This window comes from Callithrix jacchus, chromosome 1, assembly GCF_049354715.1.
Source record: "Callithrix jacchus isolate 240 chromosome 1, calJac240_pri, whole genome shotgun sequence".
Lineage (NCBI taxonomy): Eukaryota > Metazoa > Chordata > Mammalia > Primates > Cebidae > Callithrix > Callithrix jacchus.
Window position 1 is genome coordinate 38,238,429 of NC_133502.1, and position 22,501 is coordinate 38,260,929.

A 22,501-nucleotide genomic window follows, 5' to 3' on the forward strand; every position below is an offset into this window, starting at 1 on the left:
AATCATTTTTGATTCTTAAAGGAGTTTCTTACCTCAGTTTTCTTACCTGTAAAGTTGGCAAAATATTACAGTTTACCTTATAGGGTTGTTGTGAAGATTAAATAAAATTGTGTGTATGTGTGTGTATGCGCATGCATATACGTATATGTTAATGTGTATATATGTGTACATATATATATATATATGGCACTTGAGTACCATGCACATAATAAACCCTATAAAATTTTAGCCTTTATTTTTCTTCTTATGTTACATTTCTTTGATGACTGTTGGTGTTCGAATAGCTTAATTTAAGACCACCATCATCAGAGAGTTTTGCTAGGACGCTTTCTTTTTAAACGAATGTTATTTTCCCGGATTGTTCTTCAAACAGTTAAATCTGGGGTGTGAACTAATAATGTTTACAATTTAAAAATAGATTTATGGTTGGGCGCGGTGGCTCAAGCCTGTACTCCCAGCACTTTGGGAGGCCGAGGCAGGTGGATCACGAGGTCAACAGATCGAGACCATCCTGGTCAACATGGTAAAACCCCGTCTCTACTAAAAAATTACAAAAACTTAGCTGGGCACGGTGGCACGTGCCTGTAATCCCAGCTACTCAGGAGGCTGAGGCAGGAGAATTGCCTGAACCCAGGGGGCGGAGGTTGCGGTGAGCCGAGATCGTGCCATTGAACTCCAGCCTGGGTAATGAGTGAAACTCCGTCTCAAAAAAAAAAAAATTAATTAAAAAAAAATAAAAATAAAAATAGATTTAATCAGTGACTCAAATTGACAATAAATTTATGTAGTGAAAATATACTTCTCTGGATTTCTTAAGCTCAGAGATTTTGTTATTTTTATAGTCACTTGGGTCAATAGTGATTTCTTCAAACTTTATTCCTTGTATTAGTATTATAAGCTTCCATTTAAAATAAATTTGCTTTTAAAATATATACACAAAATTATTTCTCAAGATATTTTGAAATATCAAATATACAAATTTTATTTAAAGAGACAGCTTCATTTTTTTTCTTTTTCTATGTAAAGGCAACATCAGATGCTGACCTGAAAGAACATATGGTTGGAATCATATTCAGCAGGAGTAAGCTGACTAACTTACAAAAACAGGTTGGTTAATAGCCATTTCATTGTCTTCATTAGTTTTTAATGTATGTGTTTGTTTATTTGCTTGTTTACCTGTTTTTAGGGTATAAAGAAGGGGTGTCCAATCTTTTGGCTTCCCTGGACCACATTGGAAGAAAAAGAATTTTCTTAGGCTACGCATAAAATACACTAACGATAGCTGATGAACTTAAAAAAAAAAAACGCAAGAAAAATATCGCCTAATAGTTGAAGAAAGTTTATGAATTTGTGTTGGGCCATATTCAAAGCCATCCTGGGCCACATGCAGTCCCCAGGCTGCAGGTTGGACAAGCTTGTATAAAGTGTTTTGAAAAATTTATGAAGGCTTTTCTACACTTGCTTTTTTATAGGTCCTGCAGAATTTGCTTGCCATTTTCTAGAGAGGAATGAGTATTTTGGCATACCTTCAACTATTTTCAAGATTTCGCTTATGAATGTTAACTTGCTTACCTTCTGCTGTTTGTGATGGGTAGATTTATTATTTGGTGGCAAAGACCCAGCTATGTCAGATTTGATTTGCATTTCCCATATTTCTTTTCCTCCTGTTATTTTGTTTGTTGGCTGAGCAATTAACAGTGCTAACTATACCTGTGTTAATATTTTTAAATATAATCAGGTGAGGAAATAGCACTATATTGTTCATATAATGAGATGCTAGATAGCGTAAAAATAGCATCTCAAAAGTCACATAAAATATTGATTTTAAATTAACCTATTGTTTTGACTTTCAACACTATTAATTATGCTTTTCAATAAACTACAACATGAATTTACTTGTGCTTTATCTTTCTAGCAGTGTTTCCTTGAATCTTAACTGCTTTCAATTGTAAAATGTCATGTATAATATCAATATTGTGAATCTTACCATCTATAAAGCATCTTATGAACATAATGGTCAACCATGAGAATAAAAGTGCCTTTGGTGATAAAAGGTGGCAATGGGTTTTAGATGTGCTAAACTATAGGCATACACATTAATAACTTGCATATAATCAGTTTGCACATAGTAATTGATTTAAATATTTTCATTTTTATTGTGTTTCCCCAAGCTTTACTTAATTGTTTCTCAGATGAGTTAAGAGAATGACGTATGATGGAGAATTAATTGGGAGAATAGTATTAAATTGAGTATCAATTTATATTCTTGTTCTGTGTTTGCTTGTTTTGCTAGGAGTAGTGAATTATACTTACATACATATCCTGTGTTAACTTTAAATAGGTGTGTGCTCATATTGTCCAAGCTATTCGCATGGAAGCTACACGAGTCCGTGAAGAATGGGAGCATGCTATATCAAGCAAAGAAAATGCCAATTCTCAGCCAAATGATGAAGATGCCTCCTCTGATGCCTACTGCTTTGAGCTGCTCTCTATGGTTTTAGCTCTGAGTGGCTCTAACGTTGGCCGGCAGTATCTAGCTCAACAGCTAACTCTGCTTCAGGATCTCTTCTCGCTGCTTCACACAGCCTCACCCAGAGTCCAGAGACAGGTGACTGATCACACCACAGCCTTTCCGTTGCTTTTGTTACTTGAAACATGGTTAAAAATTGCAATGCAAAGAGAATTATCTAAGGACCCTAAGTATAGATTGTATTTGTTATTTTGTTATATTTTCTTTGGAGCCTATATTTTACTCCTTTTTTGTTTGTTTTTACTGTTTATGAGAGTATAGAATAACAAAATATGTTTTATTTTATTAATGTGCTGTGATAAAGAGTATTCTGGCTACTGATTACCATAGTACCATGAAATATGTAATGTTGTTTAGTCCTGACCAGAAAGAAAAAGTATTGTTTTTTCTTGCTGTCTTGGGTTAGTAATTACCACTACTGTTACCATTTGAATAGTATGTATATCATATTTCTTTCCTTCACTAAATGTAAAATAGTGTTTAAATCATATTTCTTCTCAAAGATTTTGAAGTTACAGAATGGTAGTTAGGTACATTAGAAAATAAAGCCTGGGACCGGGTGCAGGGACTTATGCCTATAATCCCAGCACTTTGGGAGGCCAAGCTGGGAGGATCCCTTGAGCCTAGGAGTTCAAGGCTGCAGTGAACTGTGGTCGCTCCATTGCACTCCAGCCTGGACAATAGAACAAGACCCTATCTAAAAACGAAAAGAAAAGAAAACCTTAGAACATCAGTCTTTACATGAAATTCTTTCATTTTATTTTTCTTACCAGGTAACCTCTTTACTAAGAAGAGTTTTGCCTGAAGTAACCCCTAGTCGTCTGGCCAGCATCATAGGAGTGAAATCCCTCCCCCCAGCAGATATCAGTGATATCATTCACTCAACAGAGAAAGGAGACTGGAATAAGCTGGGTATCTTGGACATGTTTCTAGGATGCATTGCCAAAGCACTCACTGTACAGCTTAAAGCCAAAGGAACCACCATCACAGGAACAGCTGGTACCACTGTGGGCAAAGGAGTTACAACAGTTACTCTTCCAATGATTTTCAATTCCAGGTTAGTTACTGCTTCTAGTTTAGTACTAAAACAGAATAGAGTGAGCTACTGTTCAGAAATTTAAGATATAATTTCAAATTTTACCTTGCTAGCTTACTCACCAAATAAAATCCATAAACAGTTGGCTCATACATAAAAAGAATGTCATATATATTATAAAAGTGCCATTTATAATTAGTGGGGAATAGAAAGTAGGCTGAATATGTGATGGCAGAATATTTGGATATCCATGTTGAAAAAAGTTATAGATACCTCCCTCTCATCATATACAAAAGTAAACTTCAGTTTTAGGTAATACGTTTAAAAAAAATAAACGAGGGAATGAAGTAAACTTCAGGTCAATTAAAGTTTTATGTACATTTTTTTTAATGTACTAGGACAAATTATAGAAGAATATTTTTGTAATCTTCAGTTTGGAAAGATCTTAAGCAAAACACAGAACCCAAAATCATGTAGGAAAATATTTATAGATTTGGCTGTATAAAAATGAAAATTACTTGATAGGTGATAATATGTAAATGTTTTAAAATATAGGCAACTAATTTAGAAAAATATTTAAATCTATATAATAGACAATGACTTACTAGCATAATATTAGAATGACTACAATTTTAAAAAGGCAAACAACTAATAAGAAATGACAAGAACAGTCAGTTCACAGAAAAAAATTTATAAATGCCAGTAAACAAGTGAAAACACCTCACTACTAATTAGAGAAATATTAGATTAAAATCATTGCAAAATATCTTTGATGCTTTGGCAACATTATGAGGAAACAGCATTTTCATCTGATACAAATTGCTGCATCATTTTTAGATATCTGTTTAATAATATCTAACTATATTTTAAATATGCGTATCCTTTGACCTATCAATTCTACTTCTAAAACTTTCATACATTTGCACCAACATATATATGCAAGGAAGTTCTGTGATTGTAACAGTAGAGAATTAGAGACAGCTCAAACAGTGCTGCTTGTAGAGCCAATCCATGACAACATGCAGGTAACATGAGAATGTTAATCATTGCATCACTTTTTTCCTGTATATTATCTTGCAATAAATAAACTTTATATCCTGTATAAAATCAGTTGAACTAAATAGTAGTGTGCTTAGTGATACAGTGGATTTATATTTTGGCACAAGCTCCATATTATCTGCATGTGCACTAGAAGTAAGTTGTGTGTGGTCCCTGGACTGCACTTCTAAAAGATGCACACACAAGTAATGTGCAGAGAGAAATATTTGAAAGGGATTGCAAATCACCTTAACTGCTGTTTTGGGATTGAAGAGCTAGATTTGGGGCTATGATGGCTTCATGAATTTTCTTTTTAAATGCTTAAATTGATCCAGTCACTTAAATATCTAAAATGCCGCATTCTGAAATAACATTTTCATCTTTTGAATTTGTAACTACTACTGATAATTTATTGGCTTTATTATAAGAGCTAATTTTTCTTTGTAGTTATCTCCGACGAGGTGAAAGTCATTGGTGGATGAAGGGCTCAACTCCTACCCAGATCTCAGAGATCATCATTAAGCTTATCAAGGATATGGCAGCAGTAAGTTCGCATTCTTCTGATGGTTTTGTCAGTGAAATGCAGCAGGAATCTGATTGACAGAACAGCTTACTCTGCTGAATTGATAGGAGATATACATTAGTGTCCCTTTTCTGAAAGACTATTTTGTAGTATTTAACTATCATGCTGTTTGTCTTTTCAGTGAGTGATAAATCTGTCATTTATATACAGTGAATTTATGTGAGAATTGTTACCTAAGTCATTCAAGACTTTAAAATCTAATAAAGTAAAATATGCTCTTTCAGACCCTAAGAAAGAGCCTGATTCCAAAAACCTAAAGGGAAAAAAGGGAAAGAGAGCTCTCAAAAGTTGAAGTTTCTCATTCTTCTCAGTCCTCATGGTTTTTAAAGCGTTTATTCTTCTTTATTAAGGTCCTATACCATCTGTCTTAAGATGGTGGCTTCCAGAGGAGATCTGGGAGTGCAGAGGACAGGGAGTTACTCCACAGAATACCTGTCTCATATTAGTTGCTCCTCATCATTTTCCACACCTTCTGTTGTATTTCTAGGAGGCCAGCCTGAGAAGGACAAGATATTGTGTGGAATGTAGGTCCCTGAGAGACAGAGGGAATAGAAGTCATGTTAGAGGAGAAGGAGGAGGAGGAATTAAATTGTCCCTTAAATCACGTGGATATGGGAAGTGGGAGGATTTTCTGGGTGAAAGATGAAGTTCTATCACTTTTCCCAACATCATGGACATATTCTCAACCTTTGTGGTAAACACAGACTTTCTCAGGGTGTTCACTGGATTAAAATATTTAGGAGTAATATTTAGGAACACCTAAATTCTATGATAGTTAAATGTTTGTTCTTTACAAATCGAGGTAGCAAATAAAGGTAGTTGCAGTTTGAACTTGCTTATATTTTAGGTTCCAGTAACACTCATCTAAAGCAGTTAGCTTCAGTATGTAAATTGTATGCTAAGTAACAAAATTTCTCAAAGATAGATAACCTTAGTACTACTGTTATGTTTTTATCAGCTGTAAGAGGAATTACCCTTGATTTTCCAGGAAAAGAGTACTGAGAACTTAATCTCTTTTATTTATTTGTTTTTAAATATCAAAATAATGATTAGAAGTTGAATTTTCCATAGGATTGTGAAGAAATTTTAGTTTAAAAGTCTGTACCCATGATCTAACATTCCATGTCTCATTTAAAAATAAATATTTCCTTTTGATGAGAGATGTTATTTAAGAAAAAAGAATTTACTATGGAAAACATTTCTGGTTACTTATTAAAATATTCTGCTTTGCTAATAGGGTCATCTCTCAGAAGCTTGGTCCCGAGTAACAAAAAATGCTATTGCAGAAACCATCATTGCCTTGACCAAGATGGAAGAAGAATTTAGGTCTCCAGTGAGATGTATTGCAACAACTAGAGTAGGTTTTGCTTTGTTTTCTTTTATTTTAAATTTGGTCTGTATCATTGCATGCTGTTTTTCAGCAGTAGATTTAAACAGATTTTAATCACTAAGTCAATGTAATTATTTTTTAACTAAATACTATGTTAAAAAAGTATAAAGGGCTTTTCTATTATGAACTAATTACTTTTCACTGTTATGTGTTTTGTGTCACTTGTTTTTGTTATTGTTTAGGAAGCCGAGGATACACTGGTTAGAAAAAGCTAATTACATTGTACATTGTGTGTTGTCTTTCTAATGATCTATTTCCTGTAGCTTACCACACTAAGTTTAGTGCCGGCATTATTCTGTGATAGACCAAAGGCCCATTGGAGACAACACCCCTCCTATACCTGGTTGTTCCTCATGTAGAGCCCTATAACTTACTTAGAGGGTTTATAGGCTTTACTTCTAAAAAGCAAAAAGTACTTGTCCAGGGAAGGGTCAGGGTAGAAATCTCTGAGAAAATGAGATTGCATTCTTCAGATGACACATTTATAGTAAGTTTTAACCTACTGGATTTCATGTCCCATATATTTCCAGAAGAGATTTGAGATTTTCTTGAAGCAGGGCAGTCTGACAATATTAGGAAGAAATTAATGCTGGTAAAAATTGCTTAGGTTAGTCCTCAGAAATCTGAAAAAGAAGGTAAACTATATTTCCCTAGGTCAGAAAAAGTCAATCTATGCTATCTTGCTATTGAACGTGACCTGCAGCAGGTATTTTTGACAGTAATCCTTTCCCACCACTCATGCGTTGCTTTCTTTCGGTCTGCATTCCCCTTCCTCCTTGCATGCATTGTTTGTCTTTTTCTATTTTTCTGTACCTATTTTAACATCTCTTGCTCTCTGTATCCAATGATACTCACATGCACTTCTTAGAGTTGAGCTAGTTAAATCATTTTCTTCATTCATGAGGGACTATATCATTCTATGTAAAACTGAAGTTTACCCTTTAAGCCTCAGACATTTTTAACTATTTTTGAAAACAGTTTCTTTTCTTTTCTTTTCTTTTTTTTTCTCTTATTGCCCGGCATCTCGGCTCACTGCAACCTCCGCCTCCCAGGCACAAGCAATTCTCCTGTCTCAGCCTCCCGAGTAGCTCAGATTACAGCTGTGCACCACCACGCCTGTATACTTTTTTTTGTATTTCGTAGAGACAGTGTTTCACCATGTTAGTCAGGCTGGTTGTGAACTCCTGACCTCAGGTGATTCACCTGTCTTGGCCTCCCAAAGTGCTGGTATTACAGGCGTGCGCCACTGCACCCGGACCTATTTTTGTGAACAGTTTTCTAAAGCTTATTAGACATTTATGTATTTCTGACAAAGTGCACCAAGTATAGTGTTAGGGCTTCTGGGACAACAAAGACTTCTGAGGAACTTTTATCTAGAAGGATTTAATGTGCACCTAACTACTCATAGGACTGTACACAATTTAGCAGTTGCTGTACCACCTTCTCTGGCATTTAATACTTCAGTCAGATGATACTAAAGGGAAAATATGCAGAAGGCATTAGTACGGTAAATATTAAATATGCCAATTCATTTATTCATATGTTGTTTACATTACAGATCAATAAAGGATAATTTTATTTTTCAGAAGACAGGGTCGTTCATCAAAGAAATAGTGACTTGTTCTGTAGATACCTGAGTGCCTCCTTGTGTGCATGGCACATATGGCAGTGATCGTGTATGCCTGGTACTACATCAGGAAAACTTGAGTGCCACTGCGTATCTATGTATTTTCAAAATCAGCCAGCATTTATGGAGCTGTTGTGATGTGTCACAGTCAGCATTTCATAAGTCTTTCCTAAAAATTCAGGAGTGTAACAGCCTTCCCTTTCAACAGCTCTGGCTTGCTCTAGCATCCCTGTGTGTTCTTGATCAGGACCACGTAGATCGTCTCTCCTCGGGGAGATGGATGGGAAAGGATGGACAACAAAAACAAATGGTAAGATCAGAATTTTGTAAGCATTTCTCTTGCTTTCCTTTGTAGTAAGCTTTAGCTTAACACACACACACACACACGCGTGCACACACACACACATCAACATTCACAGTTAGTGGATCTCTTGAAAGATTGGGTCCCATTGGCCAAGTCTATTTCACTGAGAGTCCCTTCTTTATAGTATATGGAAACTTCAGGGGCTTTTATTTAAGCTCTTTTATAAGAGCTTTCTTCTTCTCTGAGTCATGTTTGCATCATACCAAAATTTGTTTTTAGCCAGAGTCTAATTCAGTGACTAGATATTTTACTGAAATGTAATCAGTCTTATGGTAGGAAGGAAACAAAGCAGTAACACAGGCAACATGACACACCATACACACTTAATTAAGTGTAAGTTTGTTCCGAAACTTAAGTATATATGTGAACAAGTGGTGTGTCATGTTGCTTGTGTTATCTTCAAGTTCAGTAGAAGGGAAAATTTATATAGGCCCTTTCAGCATTTTCTTATTAATGTTCAAATTTCAAAAATAAACAGTTTATTCCTGTGGCATACAGAATGTTTGGATATATAATGGGGAAGACATTTCTTAAGTCTCTAAGTAACAAAGTATACATGTTCATTGTATTAATCATTGAACCTGCATATCACATTAATCACTGGATTTGGAGTTTTGAGAGATTTTTGTAGTTATGTACATGCATAATAATTCTGTTTAACATTCAAATTCTAAATTCTTAATAGACTTTAGAATAGCCATTTATTTTTGTAAATAAACTACGTTCAATTTGAGAGTCTGAAACGTTCTTGTTAATCTAATGTAACATGTGGAAATGTCTTATTTTAGCCTATGTGTGATAACCATGATGATGGTGAAACTGCAGCAATCATTTTATGCAACGTCTGTGGAAATTTATGTACAGACTGTGACAGATTCCTTCATCTTCATCGAAGAACCAAAACTCATCAAAGACAGGTGAAGGTTTTTGTCTCTGGAGCATAAAATATGTTCAGTGAATTTTGAAATAAATGTGCGAAAGAGGCTTGCTGTAGTCGGGGGTAAAAAGTGGACTTTGGAATCAAAGACCTTGATTGTGTTCGCAGCTGTCTCCCTTATCCACTACAAATAGCAAGTTGTTTTATACTTAGAAACACTTAATTTCTCCATTTACAAAAATAGGACTTCTGGGAAGATTAAAGAGAAGATTGGAAATATTCAAAACTTCTTAGGGTGCTTAAATGAAAGTCATTATTATTATTATTATTGAATAATTAAATTTTATACTTCCTCTTTCAGAGTGATAAACATATTTTTTTCTGTTTTAATGAAATAATAGGTCTTCAAAGAAGAAGAAGAAGCTATAAAAGTTGACCTACATGAAGGTTGTGGTAGAACCAAATTGTTCTGGTTGATGGCACTAGCAGATTCTAAAACAATGAAGGCGATGGTAGAATTCCGAGAACACACAGGTAAAAGGATTAAAGATGGAGCCATGCCCTTAAAACCCACAAAAAAGATTCAGCCATGCCAATTCATTATAACTGAACTGTGAATAATTTTGAGTGATGTTCTGATGTTTAATTATGACATCATTGATTACTGCCTACGTTATTATATTTACTAAACAGATACAGTGTTACATGGTGGGGAGAGCATCAGACTCAAAGTCAGGAAACCTGGTTTGCCACTAATGAGCTTTGTAGCCTTAAGCAGGTCACTTAACCTCTCTGGAACTCACTAACTCCATTTATAAAATGAGAGGGTCACAACTAATGGGGCTCCATAGATAAAATATACTAATACTGATAATCATCTTCTAGTTCTGTTAGTTGTTGCCCCACAATAAAAATTACTACATTAGATGATCACTAAGATCTCCATTTATTATAAGGTTGTATGATTTTGTGGTATTTTTAGAGGCTTTTGTAGACCTAATGCTTCTAAATGTTTTGTGAATGGTACTGTTTCCATTGATAGCAATAAAATAATTAACCAAAATGAATAGAGATGACTTTGAAAAAAAAAAGTAACTTATGTATGTCAAATTTATTTTTATCTCTAAAACAGTTTTCATTTTGCTTTTTTTTAAAAGTAAATCTTGTATAGTCCTAGTTCAAAGTTATGTTAAATCTTATAAATTCTCAATTTTCAGCACATCTATAGTCTGCCATTTGACTGATAGAAACTTCCAATATTGGAGTTAGGTATAAATCTGAATAAGTTTAATTTTAGGGTGACTTTTCATGCTGTAAGAGCATGACCTTTTTTTCTCATAGCTGATTTCTTCCTACTATAATCTGTCATTGCTGTATATTGCATTAATACGTGTTCTAATGTCAAACCATCCTTGTCATGATATAAACTGTCCTTTTTAAATAGATTTTTCTATAAATATTGCTAAATTCAATATATTAGTTATAGGTAGATTTTTATATCTGTGTTTAAAAATCAGCTTGGTCTGTAATTTTCAAATCTTCATGTTCTTTTTCTTATTGCTCTGTTCTTGTTTTATGGATTCTGTTTCTTCTCTAAGTTGAATTTAAATATTGAAAGATATTGACATTCCTTTTAAAATTGCAGAGTTCCTGAGGCAGGAATTCTGTTTTTCAAGTTTCATACTCTGATGATAGGCTCTCTACTAAGTCTTATGATTTTGTTATATAAAGATACTTAAAGATTTCCCTAGCTTCTGTGTATTCTTATTTAATTTTTGGTTGTTATGTTTTTATGGTGCTGTGCATTTGGAGTTGGGGGCTTGCCACATCTGCTCAGTCTGGTAACTTGACTAAAAGTCTAGTCTGTTTTTTTTACTGAAAAAATATATTAGTCAATAATGTATTTGTCTTCAGATAGGTCATTAATTTCCTCTTCCTTTTTTATCATTATTTACTTTATAGTAAGGACAACTTAGAAACTTCCAGTTCTAAAACTGTCAATTTCCCAATGTCAGCAGCTAATACAAACCTAGTTTGCTTTTTAAAATTTAGTTCTGTTAAAATATGTAGAAAACATAGCTATAAGAAGGATTTTTATTTTTCTGCTTGAACCTAGGCAAACCCACCACAAGTAGCTCAGAAGCATGTCGCTTCTGTGGTTCCAGGAGTGGAACAGAGTTATCTGCTGTTGGCAGTGTTTGTTCTGATGCAGATTGCCAGGTGAGTATATAGTGAGACAGGCCATCCCATTGAGCAGTAGTCCATATTCCCCTGTGACACCTTTACTTCATGTAGATAAGAGTTATGGCTCTGAGTCAATCCAGCCTTTAAATGAGTGTATTACTTACGTGAAGCATCAAATGCCTTACCAAAGTTGGAGAATGGGTCAAATAAGGCTGGCAAGCCCAAACCACACTTTTTTTGAGTGTCTCTCAGTAACCATGATCATATATATTTAATGTCTACTTTTGTATTAGAAACAGTTAAAAATTTATTAACTGTATTTCCTTTACCTCTTATACATGTTACTCACTTATTTCCTTAAAATAAATTTTCAGTATCTGAGAGTTCTTTAGTCTTGAATATATATAAACATACTCCATGTTGTCCAAATGTTTTTAGTTTCTCAGTTCATTTAGTAAGAATGTGGATATGCTCAGAGAGTGAGAGGTACCTGTTTTGGGTTTTGTTTTATTTTTAATCCCCGTTTTGGTGATACGGGGAGTGGTACCTGGGAAATTTTACATTGGGGAACTCTTTGCTTCATAGCTGTGCATGGTGACAAATATGAAATTACAATTCACTTGTCAGCATTCCCTTTATAGAGAGTGGTATTCTTTAAAATCTCATTAAAAAAAAAGACTTTGTTAAGAAGCCTAATTTATATTCAAAGATTATTAATAACTTTACTTTGTTGTTACTTGGCCTACATAGATACTTCCTGTGGGAAAATAATCTTTGGAAATTTATATAATAGGGAAAATTACCAGAATGTGTGCCTTTTTAAATATTTGTAACCCGCATGTTCTCACTCATAAGTGGGTGTTGAACGACGAGAGCACATGGACACAGGGCGGGAAACATCACACACTGGGGCCTGGGGCGTGGGAAGCTAGGAGGAATAACGGGGTGGGGGAATTGGGAAGGGACAGCATTAGGAGAATTACCTAATGCAAATGACGGGGCGATGGATGCAGCAAACCACCACCATGGCACGTGTATACCTATGTAACAAACCTGCCCAATCTGCACACGTACCCCCGAACTTAAAGTACAATAAATAAATGTTTTTTAAAAATACTTGCGTAACATTGTAATTCACCTTTGACAGGAATATGCCAAGATAGCCTGTAGTAAGACGCATCCTTGTGGCCATCCATGCGGGGGTGTTAAAAACGAAGAGCACTGTCTGCCCTGTCTACATGGCTGTGATAAAAGTGCCACAACCCTGAAGCAAGATGCCGATGACATGTGCATGATATGTTTCACTGAAGCGCTCTCGGCAGCACCAGCCATTCAGGTTGCCTCAGCTCTTAAAGTATTAAATGTATCCAGACGTTAACATGGGGAATATACTTGTCAAATAAACAGTGGATTGAAATCTTTTTTTATATCACTAGGGAAAAATTTCTTTTAATCTGTGCATCTACCAGGCTGAGGAGCAAATTCTGCCTCTTTATGTTCTGCTTCCTATTTTGTATGCTCAGCTTTAATTTGTGATTTGTGTGAGCCTCTGTAATCAACAGAATGGATAAAATGTTCAGAAGGGGGGGGAATAATTAGATTATCCCCCAATATCTAAGGCTTTTCTTAATTTCCAAAATCCAGAATGGTATTTTTATAACATTATATGATTGACTTAAACATAATGATACATACGTAATAGAAGTTATTGTGCACGAAATAAGTTTTTTTAACTTTACCTGTTGCTTACATTTTCAGTTCTCATGATTCCAAGATAATAATATTCTCTAAAACAAGATCATAAATCAGTAATTTACTCTTCTTTCCCTGAGATACAAAATTGAATAAGTTTACATTTTTCCTAACCTGGCTTACTTTATATAGGTGGCATTAATACGTGAATGGTAAAAAGTAGAAGCTGAAGGCCTAGTTAATAGCGTATCAACTTACTATAATGAAATTTAGTAATAGTGTCCCAATGAATTTTCATTATAGTAAATTTCATGATTTTTTTTCTTCACTGCTTTAAGTAGTACCTTGTAGTAAATAATCTCCTAGTCACTCAAGTGTTTATCATTATTATATTTGCTTACATCCTTTTCTTTTTTTTATTTAAGCTGGATTGTAGTCACGTATTCCACTTACAGTGCTGTCGGCGAGTTTTAGAAAATCGATGGCTTGGCCCAAGGATAACATTTGGATTTATATCTTGTCCCATTTGCAAGGTATGAAAAGAATCTGAAATCATGTACTATTTCTTTTGGTCTTTCTTTTCATCTTTCAAAATAAACATGTGTCAATATCTCTTGGTTTCCTCTACAGTTTACTTTTTATGCACTAACCCCCAGAAGTTTCTTCCCTTCTCATTCATGTGGAGCCTGAGAATATAATCTCTCTGTTATAATGCATCTCAAAACAGTAATTGTCAATTTAAAACTGGTTACATTCTGTTAAACGTATTTCATGAGAAAGTTCATTTAAACGTCCTGAGGCATTAAAGGGCATGCATCTCTACTTTCAGACCACCAGAGAGCTCAGTTAACATAACACAGCAATGGCTACCAAAAAGAATGATCCTCTGGTGTTTGTAGATACTGATACCTGCCATTAAAGAGTGAAATCAGAACCTTCAGTACCACCAGAACAGATTCTTTTAGAGCTTAGTTAAAACACGGAGAAAATTTTTGGCATTTTGACACATCTCTGCATAGGTAGTCAGCAAGTAGGAAGTTGTTTTGGCAAGCTAATAATGATTAACAAAAAGCTCTTTTTAAAGAATGTGGCAGTGCTTTCTCTATCAGTTCATCTGTCCTTTTTTGTTCTATTAAGCTCTCCCTATTTTCTTATCTTCATATTTGCAGACTAATAGAAAAGGTATAATATGGAAAGACTTAGCACAGTCATTGTCTAGATAGACTGAGGAATAATCAAAAAGATCATAGTATTTTACTCTCCCCTATCATATGGTGCCACTTATATTAATAGCTACATGAAGGTTTTATAGCAAATACTACCTGTTCACTTCTGTCACCTGGCATTCTACCCTCCCCTCAAGGAACCATCACACACACACACACACACACACACACACACACAGAGCGTGTCTTATTTGTGGCAACAAGGTAACTATTTCCACAACAGCTAGGGCAATAGGAGATATATTTCAGACTCAGGAAACGTAAAGCTAATGAAATGTAATTTTCACACTCTGTGCTCCATTTGCCCCATTTTCTCTGCTTTTAGGAAAACATGGACTTCTAAAGACTTTACAGGATATTTTTCAAATGACATTTGATTTAGAATCTGTGTACTATCTGGTTATCTTCTAGTACAAAGCTTGGCACTTAGGTGTATACTAGATGTTTCTTGAGTTGATTAATAAATGATTCTGCTAAAGAATGTTCATTTTTTGTTGCAGAACAAAATAAATCACATAGTACTAAAAGACCTACTTGATCCAATAAAAGAACTCTATGAGGATGTCAGAAGAAAAGCCTTAATGAGATTGGAATATGAAGGTCTGCATAAGAGTGAAGCTATCACAACTCCTGGTGTGAGGTTTTATAATGACCCAGCTGGCTATGCAATGAACAGATATGCATATTATGTGTGCTACAAGTGCAGAAAGGTATGTTATAAATTATACTGAGAAGTTTTAAAAACTAGAGCTTACCTGTATGATTAAGAATTCGAATTTACAATGATAGCTAAGTATTCTTCCATCTTAAGCCTGAAGTTAAAAATAAGATCACTTGGTACAATGTTTCCCAGTGTTTCCAGTAAAATTTGTTTACTTGTTTGTGGATTCTTTATTTAACCTGAACAAACTTTCTGAAACATGCAGTATTTCTGTTTACAAGCTACTTAATAAGCTGTTTGCCCAATGCAATTACTTCTTGAATAAGCTCCTCTTACTTGACTCTGCTAACTGTTTCTTCCTTAAAACTTAATTCCTTGGCTTCCAGGACAACACCCTCTTTTTCTGTCCTCCTTCCTTTCTGGTCATTTATCTTTAACTTCTTCATTGGATTTATCTCTCTCTCTTTTTTTTTTTTTAACCTACCCCTTACATATTTGTTTTCCCAGAGCTTCATTCTTGCCTAATGGTGACCTCTTTTAAATATCTACCTTGGGTGACCTCTTTTAATTTCTACCTTTACCTACCATGTATACCTTTATGACCTTCCAAAACTTTTGAGATTTAGATACAAATATCCAACTGTGTAGCAGACGTTTGGATCTCCCACACATACTTCAGAGTTCACATGTCAGGTATTATATTCATCAACCTTGGCTGGGCACAGTGGCTCACACCTGTAATCCCAGCACTTTGGGAGGCCAAGGTGGGTGGATTTCCTGAGCTCAGGAATTTGAGACCATCCAGGGCAAGATGGTGAAACCCTGTCTACCAAAAATACAAAAATTAGGTTGGTGTGTGACTACAGTCCCAGCTATTTGGTGGCACTGAGGCAGGGGAATGGCTTGAGTCTAGGAGGTTGAGGCTGCAATGAGCTATGTTTGTGCCAGTGCAGTCCAGTCTGGGTGACATAGTGAGAGCCTGTCTCAAAAACAAAAAAAATGACTCTATCAATCTCTGATATTTATTGACAAAATACTGTCAATTCTGTCTCCAGATCTTTCTTGAGTCCTTTTTTTCTTTCCATTACATCTCCAGCAACCCTACTCATTTTCTTTACTAATTACAGTAGCCTTCTTCCTGAGCACAGATATAGAACCCTAAATCCTACATTGCATCCCTTACACTTAACTTCTGCTAATTTTTTTTATACTTCTAGATGTAAAATCTAATTGTGTCATTCTTCTACTTTTAATTCTCTAGCCCAGTCTCCCTCTCCAGTCTCATCTCCCAAGATGCTACCATTTGTTCTCCATTTGCTACAACATACCAAATAACTTGCATTCCCCGAACTCAGCCATGTCTGCTCACCCACTGACACCTCCATGCCATCGCACAAGCCATTGCTGTTCAAGGAATGTTCCTCTCTGCCTCCTCCTGCACATTTTACTCTGACCTGCCACCCCCATCCCTATACACACATGCTGTCATGCAGAGCCTAATCCATCTTGTCATACCTCAGGCTTCAGCTCATTTCACCTCGTCTGACATGCCCCCATCTCACTACCATCATCAGTACCACCACCACATGATTTCAGTATCTTGCAGGCATCTAGCATAATATTCCCTATTCTGCATCATGACTACTGGATCACCTATCTCTCTGCCCTACTTCATAAGTTCCATGAGGACAAAGACTATGTTTTTTCATTTTTCCATCTCTAATACTTAGCACTTATTAGATACTAAGTTAAGTGGAGAATGAATAAATGAGTGAAAGAATGACTACACGAGAAAGGTGCAGAGTCCCCCAGTGTAACAAAAAGAAAATACAGAGGATGAATGGATATCTAAGTAGAGCAATGATAGCCAGAAAGGCAGAAAAATACATGCACACCCAATAGCGTACATTTATGAAACTTGTATAATTACAAATAATAAAATATTTCTGTGTGTCTGATGTACTAAACATTATAAATGAATATTGTGCTATTACAGGGTAGCAGTCAAGTATTTAGGAAGCCAAGCAGAGGATATAGAAAAGTGAAACAGCTGGAATAAACAGTCTCCAAGACAAACTGAAATACGTCCAGGATTAGGTTTAGCTGGTGAACGACCATTTATAACCTCTGCATCAATGGATCCTGTCTTTGGACCTGTTTTTCTAGTATAGATAACAGATTTATGTTGACTCAGTTTGTTTATTCCCAATCCCATGCACTATGAGACATGATGTGCATGCAGATTGTCCCAATTTCTTGGCCTCACTTATTCTCTGCTCAGGGCAAATACAAATAAATCATCCCTACTTTAAGTGTGAATCCATTTGAGAATCAAAATAGCTTTAGGCCAGACATGGTGGCTCATGCCAATAATCCCAGCATTTTTGAGAGGCCAAGGCAGGAGGATCACCTGAGCCCAGGAGTTTTGAGGCCAGCCTGGGCAACATAGGGAGACCCTGTCTCTACAAATAATTAAACAATTAGCCAGACGTGGTGGTATGTGCCTGTGATCCTAGCTACTCCGGAGGCTGAGTTAGGTGGATCACCTGAGCCCAAGAGGTTGAGGCTGCAGTTAGCCATGATTATGCCACTGTGCTCCAGCCTGGGCAACAGAGCAAGACCCCGTTTCAAAGAAACAGAGAGAGAGAGGAGGGAAGAAAGGAAAAGAGGGAAGTAAAGGAAAGAAGGAAGAAAGGAAAACAGGAGGGGAAGAAAGAAAAAGAAAGAAGAAATAGCTTTATTTCTTACCCTGATCCACCCTACTGTCAGCAATATGGACGTGCACTTGGCATTTCAAGGGATGGTCTAGTAGACGATAGTATTTTCTGAGACCCCTTGATCTTACTTCCACTATGCCCATGCTGTATCTCCCATGCCAGAGTTTTTTTTTTTTCCTGCTGTAATCTAGATGTGTTCTCACCACAGGCATATTTTGGTGGCGAAGCTCGCTGCGATGCTGAGGCTGGACAGGGGGATGATTATGATCCCAGAGAGCTCATTTGCGGTGCCTGTTCTGATGTGTCCAGGGCTCAGGTATGCAGAACATTTTATTACAAACATATTATTTTTTAAACAATGATATGATGAGAATGTTAATCAGACTTTCTCTTGAGTGTTTTCTGATATTTGTTCTATGTTGTATAAGTTTTCACATTTCATATATATTATTTTCTTTGGGTGATATTTTATAATTTCATCTTCCATGAAATGATCACCATACTTAAACCATGTAATAAATTTACTTATTTTCTTAGTTTCTTAAACCTACAGTGAAGCCTTTAGGTTTCCCCCTCTTTCATGAAATGTTCACAGTACATCTGAAAGATTATGAGAGAGGTTAATTTTATTAATTTTCCATTTGACAGGCCATAAAACATTCACAAGAAAATTAAGTAGCTTGTTTATTAAGTCAGATAGATTATGATGGAAATGGAATTAGAACTTGGATCTTTGTCCAGACCTTTTGGGCAAAGCCACATATTTATTCATTAGTTTTTAAACATGCGTATCATCAGTTTTTCAATGAATTTTTGGAGTTGCGTATGACCTCAAAATACGAATTAAGGAGCTATCTATGTATATGCCTGTCTTAAGTGTAATTGACATAGTCTTACTATGATCTTGTGTCTGTCTCTTCTCTTTTCCTATAGATGTGTCCCAAACATGGCACAGACTTTTTGGAATATAAATGTCGCTACTGCTGTTCAGTGGCTGTCTTTTTCTGTTTTGGAACAACACATTTTTGTAATGCTTGTCATGATGATTTTCAAAGAATGACTAGCATTCCTAAGGAAGAACTACCACACTGTCCTGCAGGTATGCTTTTAATATTTTAAAATCACGATTCTGATCTATACAGTATAGTTTTATTTAAACATTCTATGAGAGCACTTTGTTTCAAGTGACAGAAACTCAACTCAAACTAGCCTAAAGAAGCAAGAGGAATTCCTTGACCCTTGTAAGCATATGACTTTCTGGGTGAAGTAGGAAGCAAGCTCATGATCATGAGTGAGGAGTTAGCTGTGACGGAGCAGATCTCTTGGGGTGTGAGAATGAAGTCTACTAAGGATTAGTAAAAAGACAGCACTAAGAAGTCATGTGAAGTTAAATATTACAGAATCATTTAAAAGGATTTTGTGATTTTTTTAAAATGAAGCTCGGAACCATTGCCATGAAATGAACAAGTGATTTAATCTAGAATGGCTGGGAATGAGCAGTGTAGTGAGCATGAGGAAGCCAAGGGAATTAAACAAGCCACTCAGATTACAGGAGAAATGATTGTCTATGGAAACCAGGCTGAGGGAAAACAAGTATGAAACCAAAAAGCAGCTGAAAATACTGGAAGAGGACAGGAGGCTGGTAATAACTGTGGGGTGGAGTACCAGGCTTTGTGGAAGTGAGAGAAGTTGAAGGAGAGGTCCGTGCGACCATAGGAGAGGATTTTACATAATGTATCTGAAATTAGTGAGAATGTATGCACAAGTACATGCAACACAATATACCATGTTGTTAAAGCTGGAAAACACACACTGCCATCTGTTGCTTATCAGAGTGCAAGTGACAAACCTCCCTGGAAAACAGCTCGATAATGCCTCTCAAAGTTACCAGTGTATCAACCCTTCAGCACTCCCTCTTCAGGGATATAGCTACAAATGAAAGGAAAATTTAAAAGGGCAAATAAACAGGGTTATTAATGCAGCATTGCTTATGATAATAAAAATGTATTTAAAATGCTGGTATCCAGTACAGTAGTAGCTAATATTGCACATCAGTTAAAAAAAAAAAAAAGAATAAGGATGGTGTTTCTGTGTGCTAATTTGGAAAGATCTTTAGGAGATAGTATCAGATGAAAAAAGCAAATTAGGCCGGGTAGGGTGGCTGGTGCCTATAATCAATCCCAGCACTATGGGAGGCCAAGGTAGATGGATCACTTGAGGTCGGGAGTACGAGACCAGCCTGGCCAACATGATGAAACCCCATCTTTACTAAAAATACAAAAATTAGCCAGGGATGGTGATGGGTGCCAGTAATCCCAGCTACTCGGGAAGCTGAGGTAGTATAATCGCTTGAGCCTGGGAGGCATGAAGGTTGCAGTAAGCCAAGATTGCACCACTGCACTCCAGCCTGGGTAACAGAGTAAGACTCTGTTTGTTTCAAAAAAAAACAAACAAACAAACAGCAAATTGCAGAACAGGGTAGGTAGTATGTTGCCTTTTGTAAGAAAGGGGGAAAATGAGAATATCTAGTCATATTTGTTTGTATTTACATAAAGAAACCCCTGGAAAGATACATAAGAAACTAATAATATTAATTAACTATTGGGAAAAACAAGGAGAAGATGGGGGTAAAGACTGGGGAAGGTGGCTTCCAACTGTGTATCATTTCTAACATTTTGATTTTAAACCATGTGAAACATACCCATTTCAAAATAAAGGTAAGTAGAGTTTTTTCAAGTATGACTACTTTTTACCATTTGCTCATGCCAAATAAAAATTTTTTTACTGTTTCTTCTCAATAACTGTTTTTTTAAGTCGACGTAGCAGGCTGTGAAAGAAGCAAGGTCAGAATGATGTGAGCCGAGGATTTGTAGGATAATGGACAGAACAGAGATGTGAGCCATGCTTGGAGGGGAGGGTGATATGCTAGAGGTCAGCATGTGAAGGGAGTATGGAAAGGGCAGTATTCTAGATGATTCTAGATGACTTGAGCTTGGGGGAAGCGCAATTATTGGATGAAAGTTGTAGGTTGTGGTCTGGAAATGAATAGGAACCAAGAGAAAATCAGTCACACATTGTAGCCATGTGACGTAGAGGAGCTTGGGAGATAACCAGCCTCCAGTTGAGAAAGATTTAAGGCATACGGTGTCATCAGGGAAAATCTAGATTTTACTTAAACTTTCCTCTGTGTTAAAAAAAAAAAAAAAGAAAGAGACAAGAATGCTAAAGATAAGGAAGTTAACAATGAACCACATTCAGAGAAAACGGTGGTGGGTACTAGCTGAGAGAGGAAGGTCAGGCTTCCCTTGGTACAGTCACGTACCAGGGAGTCAACACAAAGGAATCCAAGGAGGGAGCCAGAGTCAGCAGAAGGAAGGAAGGACCTCAGTCCTGGGCATTTTTGCACATATTTTCTCAATTTTTACAACTTACAAGTAGATGATATTATCCCTGTTATCAAATGGAAAATTGAGGTCTAGCGAGGTTAATGAACTGGCCTAAGAGCATTCTCTGAGATTGAGGTATGCTCTCCCAGCCTCACACATTCCTCTAACTCATCTGTTCATTTAGAGAATGGGAATAGAATAAAAGAGATCCCACAGGGATATGAGTAGAGAAGATGGCCATGTACCGTTTACTTAGGACAGAAGAAGCAATTCTCTAACCACTCTCAACCCCACTATTTCTCATCGTTTTATATAATCAGTCTTCATCCATTCAGACTTCTATAACAAAATACTATACACTGGTATAAACAGTGGAAATTTATTCTCACAGTTCTGGGGACCAGGAAGTCTAAGATCTAGTAACTAGCAGATAAGGTGTCTGGTGAGGGCCAACTCTCAAGCTCATAGGTGGCGCCTTCTTGCTGTTGTGGAAGGGCAGGGGGCCTCTCCTGGGTCTCATTGATAGGAAGAGCGCATATCCCATTCATATCCCATTCATGGGTTCCACTCTATGACCTCTTCACCTCCCACAGCTCCACCTCCTAACACCATAACATTGGTGTTAATGTTATAGTCTTAAGCAGTGCACCAAGATGTAACAGTCTCTCATTGTCTGAGATAATTCCTGGAGTTCTTTGTCCTACCTCCAAGAGGATTAAGCAGTGCAGACACCAAGGTGAGGTTAGAGCAAAAGTTTAATAAGCAAAAGAGGAAAGCTCTTGTCAGCAGAAAGGGGGGCCTGAACAGGATGCCCACTATGAGGCTGGGGTCCAGGGTTTTTATGGACTGGAAAAGGGAAGGAATCTACTTAGTCTGCAGGCTGTCTTGGAGAAAGCATAACTCAGCTTGGCCCAGTGGAACCCAGTGGAGCCCACTGTGCCTATACCTACAAAAAGAGAGAGCGTACTGACCATACAAAGGACACTGAACTTAAAGGATAATAATAATAATAAAGTTTACATATTATTGGTTAAAAAAAAAAGGACAATGCTATTTCTATGCCAGGTCTTGTCCTTCATCTGATTGAAGGTTTTTCTATCTGTGCAGCAGTGAGCATGTCTTCAGGCACAGCACCCTGGGCTGGTTCCCTTATCGGCGCCTACAGCTTGATTTTTTTTTTCCTCAGGCTG

The 22,501-nt window shown here is 36.4% G+C and overlaps 1 protein-coding gene across 50 annotated transcripts in view; it reads left to right on the forward strand.

Annotated features, from left to right (window-relative positions):
* The window catches only part of MYCBP2 (MYC binding protein 2), a 286,856-nt gene that overhangs the window by 261,395 nt on the left and 2,960 nt on the right, over positions 1-22,501 (forward strand). For all 50 annotated transcript variants that reach the window (XM_054252281.2, XM_054252282.2, XM_054252292.2 and 47 more), the window contains 14 exons: positions 1,027-1,107; positions 2,342-2,608; positions 3,304-3,587; positions 5,052-5,148; positions 6,425-6,544; positions 8,413-8,514; positions 9,357-9,485; positions 9,847-9,979; positions 11,562-11,665; positions 12,777-12,965; positions 13,747-13,854; positions 15,048-15,257; positions 18,134-18,241; positions 18,859-19,024. In XM_054252281.2, coding sequence (XP_054108256.1) covers positions 1,027-1,107; positions 2,342-2,608; positions 3,304-3,587; positions 5,052-5,148; positions 6,425-6,544; positions 8,413-8,514; positions 9,357-9,485; positions 9,847-9,979; positions 11,562-11,665; positions 12,777-12,965; positions 13,747-13,854; positions 15,048-15,257; positions 18,134-18,241; positions 18,859-19,024 — 2,098 coding nt within the window. The remainder of the gene's footprint in view (positions 1-1,026; positions 1,108-2,341; positions 2,609-3,303; positions 3,588-5,051; positions 5,149-6,424; positions 6,545-8,412; positions 8,515-9,356; positions 9,486-9,846; positions 9,980-11,561; positions 11,666-12,776; positions 12,966-13,746; positions 13,855-15,047; positions 15,258-18,133; positions 18,242-18,858; positions 19,025-22,501) is intronic.